The sequence below is a fragment of the Mirounga leonina genome, unplaced genomic scaffold, assembly GCF_011800145.1.
Source record: "Mirounga leonina isolate KUSES-001 unplaced genomic scaffold, KU_Mleo_1.0 Mir_53, whole genome shotgun sequence".
Classification (NCBI taxonomy): domain Eukaryota; kingdom Metazoa; phylum Chordata; class Mammalia; order Carnivora; family Phocidae; genus Mirounga; species Mirounga leonina.
The window spans coordinates 34,174,869-34,196,195 of NW_023270807.1; the positions used below are offsets into that span (position 1 = coordinate 34,174,869).

Here is a 21,327-nt window from a genome sequence, read left to right on the forward strand (position 1 = left end):
TTATGGTTTTGTTGTGCATAGTAAATGAGTGTGCTCATGGAACTTTATGGACCCTGAATTTGGAATTCATATAATATTTCATGTGTCATAAAATATTTATTCTTTTTCTTTTCCTGGCTGTATAAAAATGCAAAACCATTTTTAGTTCACGAACTGTAGGAAAGTAGGTGTGGGCCCTTTTTGGCCCGTGGGCCGTAAATTGCCAGCCCTGCCATCATGAATGCTTGGACATTCAGTAGCCCAGGGCCTTGTTTGACTCTTGGTTTTTCATATGTATTGAACCTAACATTTAGTTTATACTCTACCATTGTATTTATTTTACTTTTAGTAGATTTTTTTTGACCTGTTGATGCTCAGTGGTCTGAATGGAACAAAACGTTATTTATGAAACTCCTGTTTATTGAGATGTTTGTAAATAAGGAGAGGCAGGAGAGAAAAACAATTAAAGGAGTGTGTAAGGGACCAAAGGAGATATTTTTGCTTTGTTTTACTCAAAATGCTTGTCTTTTTGTATAGATTGAATGCACTAGAGAGTTACTTAGCTTTAAAGTGACATTAAACTGTGAAGCAGAAACATATTTTAAGGTTTTGTCTTCCACAGATTCTCACTTTGTCTCTCTGTGATCAAAGAACATGCTGAATAATGAGAGAATATTTAATAACTTGGTAAGGAAGTCCAAGTTTTCAGCTAAGAAAGTGATATACTTAAGTTTATATTACTGAATAGCAGAGAGCTACCAAAAATACTTAAGCAGTAAATACTAAGTCAGGGATATAAATATATAATTGTGTGTATATATATTTGCATATATATTTATATACATACATGCATATACATATATATATATTTATATGCATATAGTGGAAAAGCTGTTTTTTTTTGTTCCCATAGAGAATATTTCTGGATCTGTTGGATTTCTAGTCACACATCACTCCTTCCCTCAGCAGTTCTCCACAGAGCTATTTTGTGAGCACAGATGTTAGAGGAGGCAGCATACGGCATTATAGAGTGTTTAAAAAGCTAAGGGAAGGTTAGTTTTTGTGTATGCTTATTACGCAACTTAAAAATAGCTTGACTCTATTTGTAAATCAAACGGCCAGCTCTCCAGCTTGTGCCAAGTGTGAAGCCTTAAAACAAGGTTTCTTTTGAGTGGCTTCGGCAGCGTTGGGAAGGAGAAAGCATCTGAAAGGGTTCTAAGATTGACTTTCTGTGGTTACACACAAAAATAACTTGAGTTTTACAGACTTATCTACAGTAATGTTGAGAAGGACTTTTCGTCGCAGAGCGAATCTTTAGTCCGTCATTTAAAGAAGTGCCAGTTAGTGAGTGTTTCCAGAGTGGTGCCTGTTTCCCTTGTCTGAGTGGACCCTTGCTCAGAGGGAGCAGAAATGGTCACAAATACTGTCTATTTAATCTTCAGCATAGCAACAGCACAGAAAGAGATTACTATTCCTCATCTACATTCCCACCACTCTGCTCCCAGTTTTAGGTTTTGGCTGTGTAAATTATTGCTAGAATGTTAGGACTTTCACATAAGGCTGAGTAAGTGCCTAAGACATTCCAAGCTGCGTTTGTAAATTTGGAGAAAACACAAGTTGAAAAAAATGTCAAGTACGTAAAGTTGACCTTTTATTAACAACACATGAGACCAGTGAGTGGGCTTTAAATTGGATTTCTCTACACATCCTTCAAGCCACTCCCTGAATCTAGCAAGAATTATGGGTGGGTGGGACATCTCTGCCCCAGCGCTCCCGCTTTTGGGAACAGCTTCTGTTTCTGGCTCTGTTTTTCCTGGGTCTGTGAACAGACACCGTCATGTGTCAGAGTAGTGAGAGCCAGGCATGCGGTCAACCTCCTCTTCCAGTTTTTCTCTAACAAGAAAACCCCTCGAAGGTTTGACCCAAAAGAGCTACATTAAAAAAAAAAGTTCTATGAAATGGGATTTCCTGCAGTTCAGATCTGGGTAGCTGGTCTTGAATTGCTGAAATGCTTGCCCTCTGATTAATTAACCTACTGCATTTATTTGGATTGTAGATTCACAGCTGTTTTTTTTTTTTTTCAACTTTCTCCTGTTTAGTGTCTCTTACATAAAAATAAATACCCCCGCCCCAGCCCCCCTGCCCCAACACACACACACACCACACAGACCACACAGACCACACACACACACACACACACAGAGTCTTTGTAAATTTGCCAGTGATGGGAGGTAGACTATGTGTCAGGCCATGATGGAAAGGAAGCACATTGTTTCCTCCAAGTCACTGGGCTGACAAAATGGGTCAACCCCATGATTTATCCTAAAGTAATGAAAGATAAATACCTCTCCGTAATTGAGGGTACTGGTTTGGTGGGGTTCCGCTTTCTGCAGTTTAATTTTGTCCATTTTCTCCTAGTGTGGGATATTGTGGTGGATGCTGTGCTGTACCACCCAGGTAGAGCCCTTCAGAGAAGAAGGACAGGTTCCCTCCAGCTCCTGGGAGTGCTTCGCAGACCACTCTCACAGCCAGCCCCCTTTGGGGATTGCATCTGCTAAAGAGAACCGCCTTGCCAGAGGGGCACCCCTCCTTAGGTGGAGGTCCAGCCCCGTCCCCCTGGTTCAGAGCAGTTCTCAAAGATCTTGGCTGCTTCGAGCGTCTCTTATGGACACGTCTGGAGCCTGCTTTGCAGCTCTGCCCCCGCCACCCCCCCCAGGCCTGTCTCCTTCCTTTCCCTTCCCTACTCCAGGTGCTGATCACAGGAGCACTCCCCACAAAACCCCTGGCTTCCCTGGCATCCCAGCTATAGACATAATATGGTTATTTTTAAGGATTTTTCAGATCTTGAAATTAACTTTAAATGTATCAAAACTGTAGTATGAAGAAGTGATAAGAGAATTGGGAAATTTTCGAGTTTTGTATCCTTTTCAGAAGTTTTTGTATAAGGCGAATTGTTTTAAAATTAGTTCTGCTATTGCAGCGCTTATAGCAGAACTCTGAAGGTTGGTTGGGAGAAACATGGATAAAGAAGAATCCCTAGGTTCTCTGATGACTAGCATAGAGCTGAGGAGAGGAATCCTGAGATAATAGAGGTTGTGAACCTCTGTGACTGAGTGGTGATAACATGCACAAAGAGGCTCTCTAGACTGGGGAACTTATGCAATAAGCAAGGGTATATAGGGGAAACATGCAGAGGTCCAGCTGCTGTTCTTGTGCTGAGAGGCAGCGTGGAGTGGCAGTTTACAGCTCAGACCCAAGAGCCAGGCTGCCTGGGTTAGAATCTTGGCTCTGTTACTGTTACTTCTTTTCTGTGTGTGACCTTGGGCAGGTCACTTAATGTCTCTGTGACTCAGGGTTCTCATTTGTAAAATAAGGAAAGTAATACTTAATAGGATTGTATGTGGATTAGATCAGTTAATATATGTAATGCTTTTATAACACTATAAATAGTATCTATTATTATTTTATTCACCAAATTTAAAAATTGGAGGCAATCAGATCTAGTTGATTGTTTTATTGCTTCTAAGCAGAAATGTGAGTCTTCTATCCTCTAGACTAACATTATCCAATGGAAGTATGGTTCTACCACATATGTCCACATATGTAATAGGACATTTTCCAGTAACCAAAATAAAAAAGTAAAAAATAGGGGCACCTGGGTGACTCAGTTGGTTAAGCATCGATTCTTGGTTTTGGCTCAGGTCAGTATGATTTCAGGGTCCCGAGATTGAGCCACATGATGGGCTCTGTGCTCAGCATGGAGTTGGCTTGTCCCTCTCCCTGTGCAGACCTCCCCCCACCCCCGCCCCACGCTTGCTTGAGTGCTCTCTCTCTCTCTCTGTGTCTGGCATAAATAAATAAAATCTTTGAAAAAAAAAATGGGGGTGCCTGGCTGGCTCAGTCAGTGGATCATGTGACTCTTGATCTTGGGGTTGTGGGTTTAAGCCCCATGTTGGGTGTAGAGATTACTTAAAAATAAAATCTTTCAAAAAAGGTAAGGAAAATCTGGATAAAATTAATTTTAATAATATACTTTATTTAATCCAATAATTCGTAAATATTACCAGTTCAACATGTACTCACTATAAAATTATTGCTGAGATAGTTCACATTCTTTTTGCTTTTTTAAGTCTTAGAAATATGGGGTGTATTTTGCATTTGTAGCACATTTCAGTTGCTCATTTCTTTTTTTTTTTTAAAAGATTTTATTTATTTATTTGACAGAGTGAGAGACAGCGAGAGAGGGAACACAAGCAGTGGGGGAGTGGGAGAGGGAGAAGCAGGCTTCCCGCCGAGCAGGGAGCCTGATGCAGGGCTCAATCCCAGGACCTTGGGATCATGACCTGAGCCGAAGGCAGACGCTTAACGACTGAGCCACCCAGGCGCCCCAAGTTGCTCATTTCAACAGCCGCTGTGGCTAGAGGTTATTGTGCTGCACTGTGCACCTTTAGAGGTTTGCTAGTTAATCTGTTTATTTCAAGAGTGTTCTAGGGCGCCTGGGTGGCTCAGTTGGTTGAGTGGCTGCCTTCAGCTCAGGTCATGATCCTGGAGTCCCGGGATCGAGTCCCACATCGGGCTCCCTACTCAGCGGGGAGTCTGCTTCTCCTTCTGACCCTTCCCCCTCTCATGTGCTCTCTCTCTCTCTCATTCTCTGTCTCAAATAAATAAATAAAATCTTAAAAAAAAAAAAAGTGTTCTAGTCATCCGTTTCTGTGGGTGAACCACCCCCAAACCTAGTGGTTTAAAACAACAATAGTTCATTATTTCTCACAAGTCTCACTCACCCAGTTTGTACACACAAGATTAATGATTATTGCTTGAATCAGTTATTACCATGATAGTTGTGAAATTTCCTAATTCCATGATTCCTTCTATATTTACTAGTTGGAATTCTATGGTAAAGAAGAACTTTTTCCTCTCCCTCATTTAGTCATCTGTTTAATTATAGAGCAGCATAATCTTTTATTTATATTATTTATATATAACATAATATATAAATATGTATATTATATCATATATTATGTATATAAATATATTATAAACATATATAATGGAATGATCAGACGATTTGAACATTCAAATAAAGGCTTTTTTTTTTTTTTTTTTGCAAATTGCCCATATTATCCCTGTCCTCATACATGTCCAGCCTCCCCTGTTATCAACATCACTAACCAGAATGGTACCTTTTTTCTTTTTAGCAAGAATGAACACATCATGATCAACCAAGGTCCATCGTTTTCACTAGGGTTCACTCTTGGTGTTGTATATTCCATGGGTTTTGGCAAATGTATAACGACATATAACCATTATTATAATACCGTACAAAGTATTTTCACTACCCTGAAAACCCTCTGTTCTCTGCCCATTCATCTCACCATGCCACCTCGCAGCAACCTGATCTTTTTATTGTATCCATAGTTTCGCTTTTTTTTCCAGAATGTCATTTATTTGGAATCATGCAGTATGTAGCCTTTTCAGACTGGCTTCTTTCACTTCGCAATATACATTTAAGGTTCCTCTGTATGTCTTTTCATGGCTTGATAGCTCATTTCTTCTCATTAGAGCTGAATAATATTCCATTGTCTAGATGTATCACAGTTTATTTATTCATTCACTGACTGAAGGAAACTTGGTTGCTTCCAAGCTTTGGCAATTATGAATAAAGCTGCTGTAAGTATCTGCGTGCAGATTTTTGTGTGGTCATAAATTTTCAGCTCTTTTGAGTAAGTACCAAGAAGTGTAATTGATGGATTGTATGGTAAGATCATGTTTAGTTTTTTTTTTTTTAATTTTTTATTGTTATCATGTTTAGGTTTTTAAGAAATTGCTAAACTGTCTTCCCAAGTGGCTGTACCATTTTGCATTGCATACCAGCAGTATGTGAGAGTTCTTATTGCTCCACATCCTGGCCAGCATTTGATGTTGTCAGTGGCTGATACCAGTGTCTTGGTATCTATTGTTTAATCTGCATTTCCCTATGATGTGGAGCATCTTTTATTATGCTTATTTGCCATCTGTGTATCTTCTTTGCCGAGTTGTTTGTTAATGACTTTGGCCCATTTTTTTAGTCAGTTATTTTCTTGTTGTTGAGTTTTAAGAGTTCTTTGTAGATTTTGGACTATAGTCCTCTATCAGATGTGTCTTTTGCAAATATTTTTTCCCAATTTGTGGCTTTTCTTCTCATTCTCTTGACATTGTTTTTTGCATAGCAGAAGTTTTTAATTTTGACGAAGTCCAGCTATGAATTCTTTTTTTAAAAGATTTTATTTATTTATTTGAGAGAGAGAGAGAGAGAGCATGAGTGGGGGGGGGAAGGAAGAAGCAGGACACCCCCACCTTCCCCTCCACTGAGCAGGGAGCCTGACATGGGACTTAATCCCAGGTCCTGAGCTGAAGGCAGATGCTTAACTGACTGAGCCACCTAGGTGCCCCTGAATTATTTCTTTAATGGATTGTATCTTAAAAAGACCAAGGTCATCTAGGTTTTCTCCTATGTTATATTCTAGGAGTTTTATAGTTTTGCATTTTATATTTAAGTCTATGATCCATTTTGAGTCAGTGTTTCTGAGGGGGGTGAGGTCTGTGTCTAGATTCACTTTTTTGCATGTGGATGTCCATTGTTCCAGCATTTTTTGTTGAAGAGACTATCTTTGTTCCATTGCATTGCTTTATCATTCGACCATATTAGTAAGGGTCCATTTCTGGGCTCTCTCTTCTGTTCCATTGATCAGTTTGTCTATTCTTTTGCCAGTACCACATTGCCTTGATTACTGTAGCTTTGCAGTAAGTCTTGGAGTTGGTAGCACCGGTCTTCCAGCTTTGTTCTCCTTCAGTATTGTGATGGTTATTCTGGGTCTTTTGCCTCTCCATATAAACTTTAGAATCAGTTTGTTGATGTTCATAAAATAACTTTCTGGGATTTTTATTAGGATTGCATTGATCAAGTTGGGAAGAACTGATGTCTTGACAATATTGAGTCTTTCTATCCATGAACATTGAATATCTCTTCATTTATTTAATCCTTCCTTGATTTCATTTATCAGAGTTTTGTAGTTTCTTCATATAGATCTTGTACACATTTCATTAGATTTATACCTAAGTATTTTTTTGGGAGGGAGGATGCTAATGTAAATGGTATTGTTTTTTTAAATTCCATATATTCATTGTTGGTATATTTTTAATTGAGAACACACTCTCTTCACATATGTTGAGGTACGTGTTAAGATCATAGAGCTGCTCTATGGAGGATATTTTCAATTCTTTCATCTACTCCCCCATACTGAGCTATTTAAATGTTTCAGTCCAGATATTTTACAGGGTTTGTCTTTTTGCCTGGAGAGGACTATGACTCCCTTCAACAAATATTTTTACAACACAGAACTTGTCATGTAAATTGTCAGTATTTATGGTTCTTTTGAAGGTTTCACCAAGTTTCGTTGCTGCAATATCATAGGGCTTCTCAAATTTCACTTCAGTTCAGTATAGAATATGCCTACCCCATTAAAAAGAAGAACTTAATGAGGAGCAGTTTCTTCCCACAAGTTAAGATATTACCAAAGCATGATTACAATATTTCAAAGTTAAATCTTGTGCAAATTAAACCTATCTCATATCAATATTTTACTAAACCAAAAAGATTCAGGACAAATGCTACATCAGGAGGCTGGGATAGCAGCATAACCTGGGATGATCCTGGCCAGGACTCACTCTGTGTAAAAGACCTTTCAGGATCTGGTCCAGCCTCATCTCTACAGTCCTCTTCCTGCCCGCTCTTTGCTTTTGTAGACTCATGCTGAGCTCCACTCTTTTGCATTTCCTGCTGCTCTGCGTAGAAACTCTTCCCTTACTTTTTCATCTGGCTAATTTTTCCTTATTCTATAATCCTAGACTTCTGGCATCGTTTTCTCTAGGGGCCTTCTCCTGATCCCTGTGAGGTGGGCTCTGCCCTATTCTTATTGCAGCCCTTCCATGTTGCACTGTTTTTGTTCAGGTGTTTCTCTTTCTTCACCTTTTCAAGACACTTTTTGTCCAATGTCCTATTATTTAAGAGTCCTCCTCTTTGCTTCCTATGGTGACAGTTATTGGATAAACTGATCTGTGCTAGGTGATAAGAGATTTTGATGAATTGCTTATCTGCTGCTGAAAACATATTTGTATTTCACTGAGGCCCACTGGGGCAGTGGTCTTCAGGTGGGTGTGCACACATTGGGTATTGTGCAAGACCATTTGTAAGGGTGTAGGCAGAAAACGTACTAGCTTTTATTTCTATTATTTTCTTGAGCAAAACTAAGAAATTAAGTTTTTTTTTTAAAGATTTTATTTATTTATTTGACAGAGAGAGCAAGAGAGGGAACACAAGCAGGGGGAGTGGGAGAGGGAGAAGCAGGCTCCCCGCTGAGCAGGGAGCCCAATGCGGGGCTCGATCCCAGGACCCTGGGATCACGACCTGAGCTGAAGGCAGACGCTCAATGACTGAGCCACCCAGGAGCCCCAAGGTTTTCTAATATTTAATATTTTGGTTGAGAAAAGTGCATGTATATGACTTTATAATCTAATGTGACATTGGTGATGTGTTCTGATTGACTGAGTGCTCCATTATAAAAATTGGAAGACCCTGCTGTAGAGGGTCATCCAATCCAAGACATCCCCAGCGGGTATCTCTTCCAAGTTTTCTGGCGCTACAATGATTTACATTTATCAAGTGTTTCCTACATGCCAGACACTGCTCTGTACGTACACTTTCTAGGTATCAACATACTTATTCTTCACGACCACCTTATGAGATTGGTACTATTATTAACATGCTCATTTTATGGATGAAAAAATCGAACCCAGATAATCAAGTAACTTTTTCAAGGATGGGGCTAGTACATGGTTGATTGAGTATAGAACTGGTGGAGAGTCTAATTCCAGAGGCCACTTGCTTACCCCCTGCTCTGTATTGTGCTCTGCTCTGGTGTCGGTCTGTTCCTATAGGATAGACACATGTGGCTTCCAGGAGGACCAGGACCATGTCTGTCTTGCTCATTGTGGTAAATACTTCTTAAATATTTGCAAGTATTTCTTAAATGAAGGAACTGTGAGGGTCCCTCCTCACCTCTGAATTCATGTCACTTAAGTGGGAACTTTGGATAAGTACTTTTATTTTTATTTTATTTTATTTTTTTATTTTAAATTTTAACTTGAAATATTTTTTCCCTTGAAGTGATTAGATTGGATGAGAAATTGGCATGAGTTAAGTTAGCAGTCCTATGTTTAGAAACTGTACATGAAAAGAAGTCTGCATGACTTGAATACCAGTGAGTCAGTTAGGAGTCCCAGCTCACCCCTGATGTGACTAAGCCTTCCTTTTCTTCCTTTATCATGAGGGTCTGAGAACATAAGAAATAAACCTCAGCTTCTTTCTCAACACAGATTGAAGTGTCCCTCCAATGTGTAGAACCTTAAAGCAGCAACAGTGACAACAAAAATGATAATGGAAAATAGCAGCAGAACTTAAACTGGTTTTTTGGGGGGGGGATTCACCCACTGATGGCTTTTCAAGTCTGGCTCAGCTTTCCTTAATTCTTTGGCACGAGGTTGTGTAGTAATCTCTCAGGTGTTCTGGGCTTTAATAAAATTGTTTTGTTTTGACCAAATAAGTTTGTGATTCTGTAAGCTTATGATTCCTTCCACATCTGAAAGAGTATTAGGAGAGTCTTCAGAGTTGTGTATTATATCATCATATTCAAATTATGACTCTATTTTCTTCCCTGTTTTGCTTTTAGGCTCTTTCAAGACACTTATTCTTCCATCAGTAAGTATCCATTTAAAAAATTTGGTTTCAGAAATATACATTGCATTGATCAGTGAAACAATTTAACATTTGTTGGCCTTTATATCAGTTTGCATTCCTTGTGAGTTTGGCTTGAGTTCAGTTCCACCTTTAGATTAAGAATACTGTTACTTCAGGGAGATTGGTTATCAGCCTCTTCAAAGTCATAGCAGAGATTTTCCTTTTGTGAAATAGGGAACTTCACTGAGGGAAACTGGCCTGGACTGTTGCCACAGACACCTGCATCTGCCTTAAAGAACCTTAGAGTTTAGAGGGTGTAATGAACACTCTGTCCTTCAGTTTCTCCGCCCCGGAAGAGTGGAGTGCCCCACTGAGCCATATTGAAGGCTGAGGCATTGGTGATACTGATCGTGTCTTTGTTTAAACTTTTTTTTTTTTGGATTCATAATTTAATTTTTTTGCATTACTTCTATTTTAAATATTAAAATATTATTTATCTTGATTACTGAATTTTTTTGTCTCCTCCTTGAGTTTTGCACCTGAGGCCAGGGCCTCACCCACCTCACCCTTGTCCCAGCCCTAGAAAAGGGGATAAAGAAACTGCCTCTGTTTCACAGGGGATACCCCAGAGGTGAAGTAAGATGCGAAAGAGCTGTAAAATTTGCTATAGAAGAGGAAAGGGGTTATTATTTTGTTGAGAAAGTCATAAAACCTGATGATTACATGCTGTTTGTGAACTGACCCTACTTGTCATAGCTTTGATTTGGAAGTTTGTACTTTTATTACTGTGTTTTGTTTTGGAGCTTCACACTTTGAATATACAGTAGAGAACAGTGACCTCGCATCCAACAAGAGATGCCATTTGGTACACTTTTCTGAGAATAGATGACTGATGACTTTGTTAAAAAAAACAAAACTCAGCCTAGTAAATTTGAAGATCTAATTGGCTTTATTAAGCAGTCGGACAGGATCCCATCTAGCAAGTAGAGGGGAGCTCTAGTTGTACCATGTGGAAGATTTTTGTAGGAAGGAGGGTGGGGCAAGGAAGTTATTAGCAAAAGAAAAGAAAGAATTGTTCCAGGCAAGGTCACCTTCCCTTAGGGGGAAGGGCATGGGGTCTTATCCTGCAGATTACCTCATCTTCCTTTGGCGGTGGGGTGGGGATGGAGAGGGTCCATGTGACAGATAACCTCATTGGTGCTTGTCAGAAAGTTCCAGATTGATTGGCCTAAAAGTAAACTCCTGGAGAGGTTGAAACTGCAATTAAGTCTTGGTTTCCTCTTCTGGGAGCGAACTAGTCCACCTGGGGCCTGTGGTTTTCTTTTGAACAACTTTAGCCCTGACACTTTACATACTTAATGTAGGATCAGCATTACCTGATGAGCCAGGGTTCCCCATTTCCTCCATTACTTATTGAAGGTTATTTATGAAACGTATTCAGAAACCACATTCCTTTTTCCAGGGGGTGGGGGTGGGTCATTCCTAGAGAATACAGTGCTCCCAAACAGTAGTTTATAAAAATTACTTATATCCCATAGCTATTGTTTCTTACCTATTATGTTTGTGCCTTTCTTACTAAGAAATATAACTGCTTTTCTACTGTTAAATAGAAAGTAGGGAAAAAGAGGCAAAGCAGGTGGAAAGGGGGGGAACCCAATCTCAGTGATAATAAAACATTGCATTGCATTCATGTACGCTTAAACATTAGATGTTGGCCATGTGCTGTTGAAGGAATATTCCAATGAGAAGATTAAAATAAATCCTGTGTAATACAATTGTCCTACAGCAGAAAGGGGTGGGATTTAAAAATAATTAATTTATTTGAGAGAGAGCGAGAGAGCACGAGGGTGGGGAGGAGCAGAGGGAGAGGCACACTCCTTGCTGAGCAGGGAGCCAGGCGTGGGGCTCCATCCCAGGACCCTGAGATTATGACCTGAGCCAAGGCAGACACTTACCCGACTGAGACACCCAGGCACCCCCAGGAACCACAGTTTAAAATACAACTGCCTGGTTTCATCAGAGAAGCCTGCAGGTGCACGGGTTGGAGGTGTAGAAAGGCTGAGCAGAGAGGGCATCAGGCGGGACGAGGGCACCTGGGCTTGTTCCACTAATCAGTTTATTATAAATTGTACTCGTCTAAACTATCATTAAGCTGGAATTTGGCTGCTATGATTCTTTTAAGTCTTACCTATGTGAAATAAGAACTCCAGCATCCTGTATTTGTCTTTAATATTAATGCCATTTCTATTGTTGTAGATATAGCACTTACCTATTGAGAGCTTTACTAGAGATTATATTTAGGACTATATCCCTTTTCTAGTAAAACAGAAATTTAAAGGCTTAGTCATAAAGTATCTGGGAAAATGTGATCATGCTTGGCAAAAATAAAGTTCTGTATTGTTATGAGTTTTCAGTTAAAATAGACCCAGCTTTTGGAGTGTGCCCTTGTATTCTGGTGTTTGTAAATGTAATATTTTAAATTGTTTTTTAAGGTTCTCATGAATTTTTGCTGTAAAATATGAATGTTTTACTGTATTGAAACAAATGTGTTTTTAATATCTGATTAGCCTATTGTTTCTACTTTTGATACACTACAAGCAGCTTTTAATAAGAAGTAAATAAAAAAACAATTGATGCTTAATTCAAAGATTATTTTTTGCACAAAATATGCTAGGAGAAATTTCTTTCATTCTCTCTGTAAATAAGTCCAACTTAAAATGCGGGAGTGGCTTTTAAAGTTAGAAATGTTTTTAAAGTTTATTTTATGCCTAATTAATATTTAAAAAAATATTTTTAATAGAGACTCTCATCTTAAATTCCTCAACTGTATTTTAAAAGTTTTTGAAATCTCCACTACTCTTAGTAACTAGCATTATTAATGAAATAGAGTAGGATAAATGCTGTTGTGTTGTCTCAGTTTCCTTGACAACTGATCTTTTAGAGAAGGCAAAATGGTTTTAGTCAACCCAGATTAGTTCCTTGACTATGAAGGATCTTTTTAAAATTTTTATTTATTTTTATTTTAAAGTAAACTCTGCCCAATGTGAGGCTCGAACTCACAACCCCGAGATCGAGAGTCACATGCTCCACTGACTGAGCCCCACCCTCCCCGCAAGGACCTTTTTGAGCATACCTTCCTTCAGTACCCTGGGCAAAGAGCAAACATTTCCTCAGAAAATTTGCATTTATGTATACACATGAATACACAGAATAAACTTTGCATAATGAGAATCTTATGCCCTGAGCATGCCCAACTCAGATGCTGGTCGATACTTTGCTGATCAAAGCCGGGTGATGTTTCACACTCCCTGACTCTTGGGCTTCTGCTAGATAGTGTCATCTGTGGGAATTGTCCCCTTCTCCAGCCATCTGCTCTCGGCTCAACATACAGGAATCCCAAATCTCTGTGGGTAAATAACTGGTTCTGTGTAAGAGATCTGGAAATCTTTGATGAGGGAAACTCTTTATTACCAATCCTGGGAACTCTTTCAGTAATTGTGACCCCAAGAAGGCAGAAGGCAATTGATCAGCAGAGATTCAGGAGCTTTTACTTCTGGGGTCCTCTCCATTGTGGGGAGCAGGTTACAACCCATCCTAGGTCTGGTACAGCGAGAAACTTCCATAGAGATTGCTTACAATCCACGGTGTTTTCTTCAGTCTCCTCATTCTGCCCCTCTACTGTTAACAATGGAAGGCTAAGGTATCTACTACAGCTCAGGAGCTGTACTACCATGCGGAGTCTGCGGGGACACCCCAAGGCATATAGTGATGCCCCATGGCTTCTAGAGTCACCCCTGGTCTACAGATACACCAAGTTCACTTGTCATCTCTGACTTTCCAGCCCTGGGATTAACACTGAGGCTTTGAGCATCTTGAATTATGTAAATCTTACATATGCAGGAGGGGAGGCAAGGTTTCTAATGGGGCAGTTGAGAAAGCAAATTACTCAGGGTAGCTGAACGGAGCAGAAAGATAGCTCTCTCCTCGTGAGGCAGTGCCGGCTCCCTGAAGGAGGATGGAGTAGGGCATGGAGAGAATGTTTTTGGACACATTTTGTGTTACATCTCCTTTAACTCCTTGGCGTTCTTGTGATTAATGGGCCTCTTTAGTTTTGGGCCTCTGCATCTTTAATTGGCCGTAAATCTTCAATCTACTCTCTGTTCTGGAGCCTAAAAATGATCAAACTATATCCAAACCATGAAAAGCAATCCTATCAAATATCATATTTTAAACACGAAGTATTTATGAATCTTTGCCATATGCCAGTATATGATATGCTGGCATAGATAGTGTCCTGCTTTTAGCATTAAAATATCTATTTAAAAGAATCTGAGAGCCGAGGTATCATTTGAGAAAATGAATATAAGAATGCAGGTTCCAAGGCTAGACTCCCAGCCCTACTAGGGCACACATCTTTGGTTCATGTTTTTTCCCAAGGACTTAGAACAACCTGGAGCTAGAAGGTGCTCAATAAATGTTTATTGAAGAAAAGCAGAAATCGACACTGGAAGTTATTTGACTGTGATGCTACTGATTGTTTTTTCTAACTTTTTATTAAGAAATTTGCAAATATACAAAAACTTGAAGGAGTTTCTCAGTGAACACTTCTATACCCACCACTCAGAATCTCCCATTAACATTTTACCATATTTGCTCTGTCACATGTCTATCCATCTGTTTCTCCATCCATTAATTCATCTTATTTTTTAAATGTATCTCCAAGTAAATTGTGGACATCAGTACTTATCTCCCTAAATATATATATATTTTATTTTATTTATTTATTTGACAGAGAGAGACACACAGTGAGAGAGGGGACACAAGCAAGGGGTGTGGGAGAGGGAGAAGCAGGCTTCCCGCGGAGCAGGGAGCCCAATGCGGGGCTCGATCCCAGGATCCTGGGATCATAACCTGAGCCCAAGGCAGACGCTTAATGCCTGAGCCACCCAGGTGCCCTCCCTAAATATTTTTTGCTGACCATTTTATTGGTGCTTTGTTACATTTCCTTTGTGTTCTTATCCATCTTGCTAGCTTTCAGGTAGCTGCTATGACTGGAAGATCTCCAAGCTTTCTGTGGACAAAACTTATTTGCAAAAATGAGTCAGAATTTAGTTTTAGAACCACAGGTTTATTAAGGTGAAAACCAACTGAAAGTCAGGTATGCTAGTCGTCTATTGTGTGACCGATCATCCCAAAGCTTTGGCATAGAACAGTAATAAACTTCTCTTGCTTCTCACAATTTCTGTGGGTCAGGAATATGGGAACTGCAGAGTTGGGCTGTTTTGATTTGGGATATTGCAAGGCTACAGTCAAGATGTCAAACTTGCAGTCACCTGCAGGCTTTACCAGGGCTGGGGTTCCTCTGTAAGGTAGCTCATTCACATGGCTATCAAGCTGGTGCTGGGTGTTGGCAGGAGGCCTCAGTTTCTCCCTTTGTGGGCCTCTCCACAGGCTTCTTGAGTGTTCTCATCATGGCAGTTGGATTCCCCCACAGAGAAGAATCCCAGAGAGAAAGAGAGAAGCAGGCAGAAGCTACCCTTTCTATGACACAGCTTCATTCTCTTCTTGAGAAGCAAGTCCCTAAGTCGGCAGAAGGTGGCTCTACCTTTGGAAGGGCAGAGAGTCGGAGAATGGTCAGACATGTTTCAAAGCCACCGCACGGAGGCTTTTGTTAGAGTAGCATAGCTCATTGTGGGTTTGCATCGCTGCTTGTGACCTGGAGCGACTTCCCAAACTCGTCCAAGCCCCAGTTTCCTTGTTTATAAAACGGTGTTAGTAAGAGCACCCGCCTGAAGGATTGTCGTCAGGTGAAATGACACAGTCGTGTAAACTGCTGAGTACGGCTTCGGGTCTGTTCCTGCTGGAAGGTCGGAATTCTGTTAGTAAGCACCTCAGGAGAGCAGCCTTGCTCCCATCCTTCCCCGGACCATGACCTGTGCTGTGCAGGGTGCAGGAAGCGCGTGCGTGGTAGGAAAGAGCTCCAGAGAGTACAGCAAGGAAATTAGTCTTGCACAAATGTGCTTTTCATCAGTTGACTGCCTCAACTAGGGAGACATGGAAAAAATGTTGAGAGATACTAGATATTCCGACCCACAGCAACCGCGAGGAAGAACTTGCACTTGGAATAGGAAATGACAAGGTGACTGCTGCTGAGCCCTCCATTCCAAGAACCCTGCAATTTAGCTGGAGAGAAAACTACAGGATGTTAGGAGGGAAAACAAATTATTTAATGTTGGTGCCTAGGAGGGGCGAGTTTTTCAACATGGCAATTACTTTTAATAGTACTACGGATTTAAATGTTCTAGTCTGACTTATAATTAAAAACACTTTTGAGGTAAAATGAGAATGTCATTTGTTTGATCTCTTTATTTTCTCCAGCTACCTCTGAACAGTGCAGATGGGATTTATGAGCTGCATGTAACTGGACGGGCCCAGGATGAGATTTTATTCTCTAATAGTACGCGCTTATCATTTGAGACCAAGAGAATGACTGTCTTCATTCAAACAGACAAGTCTCTATACAAGCCAAAGCAGGAAGTGAAGTTTCGTATTGTTACACTCTTATCAGATTTTAAACCTTATAAAACTTCTTTAAACATTCTAATTAAGGTAAGTGCCAGACAGAAATAAAGTAAGTTCAAGTCATCTTACTAAAGCTCTCTTTGAAGTCTTGCTCATGTTACTTTAGAATTCACCATGGGTAACCGTCCCTCCCAACATGAGAACGCCCTCTCTTGGAGGGGATATGGTAGAGCAATGGGCTCAGAGCTTAGGCTCTGGAGTTGGCCAGCTTGGGCTCCAGTCCTTGCTTCTTCATTGATTAATTCATCTGTTCAAGATTTATTGAACTTCTGTGTTCAGAGCCCTGGGACGGGGCAGTGAACAGAACAGATTAAATCCCCTGCTCACATCAAGCGTATATTTCAGTGAATAGTGTGGAGACAGACACTAAATAAACACATAAATATGTGTTATGAAGGGGGGCGCCTGGGGCCTGGGTGGCTCAGTCGGTTGAGCATCCAACTTCTGATCTCAGCTTGGGTCTTGATCTCATGGTTGTGAGTTCCAGCCCTGCACTGGGCTGTGCTCTGTGCAAGGAGCCTACTTAAAAAAAAAAAAAAAAATATATATATATATATATATATATATAAAGGAATTGTGTGTGTGTGTGTGTGTGTAAGAAAGTGTTTATGTTTGCTATTTTCCCTAGGATTGTTAGGCTAGTCCTATTTGAACAGAGACCTAAAGGAATTTAAGGAGTGAGCCCATATACAGGGAACAGCTGTGTAAAGTTCTGAGGTGGGAACTTGTTAGGTGCACTGGAGAAAAAGAGGCTGATAGTGTCCCGGGGAGTGAGGGGACAAATATTAGGAGATGAGGTAAGATACAGGTGGGTTGGAGGAGGGGTCATACAGGGTCTTCTTGATCATCATATGGACCTTGGATTTTACTCTGAGTGGAATGGGAATTCACTGGTGAATTATGAGGACAGGCATAACGTGATTTGACTTATAAAAGGATCACCATCTGCCCTAAGGAGAGTAAATGCTAGTTGTGTGACCTGGAGAAAATTCATCTCTCTGAGCCCTAGTTTATTTCTAAAATGCATAATAAAATGCATAAAATAATAATTTCTAAAATTTCTAAAAAAATATTTCTAAAATGGGCACCTCAGTGGCTCAGTCGTTAAGCGTCTGCCTTCGGCTCAGGTCATGATACCGGGGTCCTGGGATTGAGCCCCGCATCGGGCTCCCTGCTCAGCGGGAAGCCTGCGTCTCCCTCTCCCACTCCTCCTGCTTGTGTTCCCTCTCTCGCTGTCTCTCTCTGTCAAAGAAATAAATAAAATCTTAAAAAAGTAAAAAAAATAAAATGCGTAATAATAATAATGTCTCACAAAGGTTTCTGTGAGATAATCCAAGGAAAGCATGTAGAATTATGCCTGCCACATAGTACATGCTCACTAAACATTAGCTCTTCTGTTTATGGGGCTCTCCTTCGGCAGGGAGTCATTTGGCCTCAGCTCCAACAACACTGAGGATCTGGAGGCCGCATAGTTAGACTGAATGCTTTCCTGTGAGAACCAAGTTGAAGACAACTGAGATCCAGCTGGACCTGCTTTTCTACATTGATGCTAAGGAGAATATGAGACATTTGATCCCTACATAGAAATAGGGTGGTGACAACCCATCCCAGTTTTCCTGGGACTCTCTTGGTATTACGACCGAAAGTCACTGGTCCTGGGAACCCTCTTGGTTACCCCAAGGATTCTGATGAATACCATGGAATGGAAGTCAAGTTCAGGCTTTTTTAGTTCAGTATCTTCTTATTCTTTTTAACTTCTTTGTTATAAATTAAACTAAAAAGCAAACAAAAATCAAGCGAACTTCAAGCCAATTTGTGTTTGTAATAAATACAACATTGGTCAGCATGGTGCTCAATGCATATTTCTTGAATTTCCAAGAATTGCAGCTCTGTGAATTTCCGCTTTTGCTATGTATTGGAATGTCTATAAAGGAGGTTGACATAGTGAATAGCATTTCTTTTTTTTTTTTAGCGATTTTATTTCATTTTATTTATTTATTTGAAAGAGAGCACAAACAGGTGGAGCAGCAGGTAGAGGCAGAGGGAGAGGGAAAAGCAGGCTCCCCACTGAGCAGAGAGCCCTACATGGGGCTCGATCCCAGGACCCTGAGATCATGACCTGAGCCGAAGGCAGACACTTAACAGACTGAGCCACCCAGGCATCCCACTGAATAGCATTTCTAAATTCAAGTAGTTCTCTAAGCAGGGTTTTATGGATTGCATTCATACCATCTTTCAAATCATCATCTTCCTGTTTCTGGCTGTTTCTATCCAGTCGGCCTCGTTCTACCTGTGGTAATAAAAGTCAGCACTGGATAAATTGCCTGCTTTAGGCATTAATCCAGAAATAACCCTGCAGATGCTGGACAAATTCCTTACAGGAGTTTTTGTGAGGATTAGGTGAGATAATTTAAGTAAAGCATTTAGAACTGTGCTGGTCTGTGCATTTTTATTATTTTGCCTCTCTATGCTGCTTTAGGATCTGCCTTTGAAACCTTCAATTTGTACTCTTGGGCTCTTCTCTCCAATTTTGAACCTAGCTTGCCACATTTGACTTTCTCAGAAGCACTCAGAGAAATCTCTGGTCCTAGTGGCCTGGCCAAGATGTGGCCTTCTTGGCCAAGGGAGGGGAGTTTACACTTGTTAGAAATCCACCTGGAACCCAGAGTGTTTGGGCACAGGTGACTGGGCGGGAAGCCATCCTCTGCTCTGTGCATCTAGGCAATGAGGCTGGGGTATGAACTCAGGTCCAGCCTCCTCCTTCCCTGTAACTTGCGGCCAGATCGGAGTTTTGATGCCCACACTGCTGTCCTCCTTCATCTGAAAACAGTCATTTGGGCCAGACTGTGATGTTTTCTCCATTTTTGAGTGTGAAATAGTTGGTTTCTTGGCAAAACTTCCCAGAAAAAAGTAGAACTTAGCAAAAGAGCCCCTGACGTGAATCCATTTGTAATTCCTAGTACAGCACCACCTGCAGGCTCTGGTGGAGAAGTGCATCTGATGGCTAGGAGGCTGACTTCTCAGGACCCTCTGGCCCAGTCAAGACCCTCAGTGATACTGTCAATAACGGTGGAACGGGACAGATGTAACAATGTAACGGGACAGATGGTAGATATACTTGTGGTGAACGCAGCGTAAGGTGTGAACTTGTCAAATTGCTAAGTTGTAAAAGAAAAAGAACGGCTGTAGGATGTAGCTAAAATATTGATTGTCACAGCATATTCAGGGGTGATCAGTGGGGTTTTTTTTGGTCTTATTTTTTATTTTTATTTTTTTTTGGTTATTGGGTGTTACTCATTTTGCCTGCCTCAGTAACTGACTTTCTCAGGAAGAAAGGGCCTTCAGAGCCCTTTGGCAGTGGTAAAAACATGCCCTAATTCCGGCTTCCTCCAGCTAACCTGGGCTAACGCTATGGAAATAAGCTTCTTCGACCGTGGCCTGGCAGCTGGCTCAGCTGGCTTGTGCCCTGACCTCCTTCTTGAAGAAGGTGTTGCTCCTTGTCCAGGTGAATGACCTTGCCTGGGGAGAGGTGTTGTTGCCTTGGGGAGATGTCTTGTGATTGTGGCCCGGAGGAGCTGTGGCAAAACCAGGGCGTCATCCCTGGTGAGGTGAGGGGGCCACCTTGTTTAAGTGATTTGACTTCTCCAGTTCTACATGCTAGACAGACCCTGGGTACATAATCCAGGACTCTAACGAGTGGCAGAAATTCTCCTTGGGGACACGTTCTCCAGCCAGGGAGCTTATTGCTGGAGACGGTCTGGCCCAGGCAGCTGATACTGCGCTGAGCTGAGGCACCTGACAGAGATCCAGAGCCATCTAAAGGTGACTCAGAGGGCACAAGGAGCCACGCTTGCAGCCCCTCCGGCTTGTGGCTGTAGTGGCTGTGCCAGGGACACGGTTCACATGGTACCTGCTGTCCTGTGTGGGACCTCGCAGGAGATGCTGGGTTCTGCTGTGACACCACCACGCATGGCCCGCGCACATCCTGATATGTGAAAACTTCTGGTGTTTCTCCACTCTGTCTGTTTTTGGTGACAGTTAGGTCTAGGTCTAAGACAGGCTTGAGCAACCAGTGAATTATCTCATTCACTCCCAACCCTCCAGGTCCTCAGGGTACAAAGTCATCAAAGACTCCATTTAGGACTTCCTTTGCTTGTAGGGCCGTAGCCCACCCGGGAGAAATGTGCACCCTCACCAAAATAATGCACCAGCAGAGTACGAACATTCCTTTTCTGACAGTTTATATAACACTGGGGATTATTGTTATTTTTTAATTTTTGTCAGACGGACAGAAGAAAATGGTATTTTTGTTTGTTTGTTTTCACTTGCATTCCCTTAATTATTAGGCAGCATATATTTATTAGCTATTTGTAGTTTTTCCTTTTCTTAAACTCATGTTTAAATGCTCGTGTGTGTGTCTCCCATGCATCATGCTGTGGCAGGCACAGGAGAGCCGGCTGCTGATTACAGTGCCCGTCCCAGGAGTTTGCCAAGGATGGTGACCTGCCTAGTCTTGACTTGCTTTTGGTCTTTGGTTTTAACAATTAGTTTCTGGCTTACTAGACTACGCTTTACTTAATTCTCAGCATTGTACTTACCTCTGACTTTCACCTTTTCCCCCACTCGGGAAGAGAGGTTTCTTCTGGCTTCTAGTAACTGGGCTAACCCACTGCCTCTAGTCAAAGGATAGAGCATAAGAATACGGGAAAATATTTGATCCCTGCTCTCAGGAGTTCACAGTCTAGTTGGGAACAAAAAACCCCATATATCACCCATGAGTACCTTACACAGTAATACGTCTTAAAAGGGGTAGACTCTAGGTGTACTAGGGGCTCTCCAGGAAGTGGCCATTTCGTCTGTTGGCGGTGTGGATAGGAGGCAAGACACTGGAACTTATTGTACCAGTTGGCAGGAAGGGAGGGCATTCCATGCAGCAACTATAGAGGCCTAGATGCAAGGGTGAATTGCAAGCAAATCTGTATGTTTGGAGG

General features: G+C 41.2%; 1 protein-coding gene across 1 annotated transcript in view; it reads left to right on the forward strand.

The window, feature by feature from the left end:
- CD109 (CD109 molecule) overlaps positions 1–21,327 on the forward strand; it is a 127,651-nt gene that overhangs the window by 12,693 nt on the left and 93,631 nt on the right. Inside the window, exons 3-4 of the mRNA XM_034991609.1 lie at positions 9,747–9,775; positions 16,133–16,363. Of these exons, the coding sequence (XP_034847500.1) occupies positions 9,747–9,775; positions 16,133–16,363 (260 nt within the window). The remainder of the gene's footprint in view (positions 1–9,746; positions 9,776–16,132; positions 16,364–21,327) is intronic.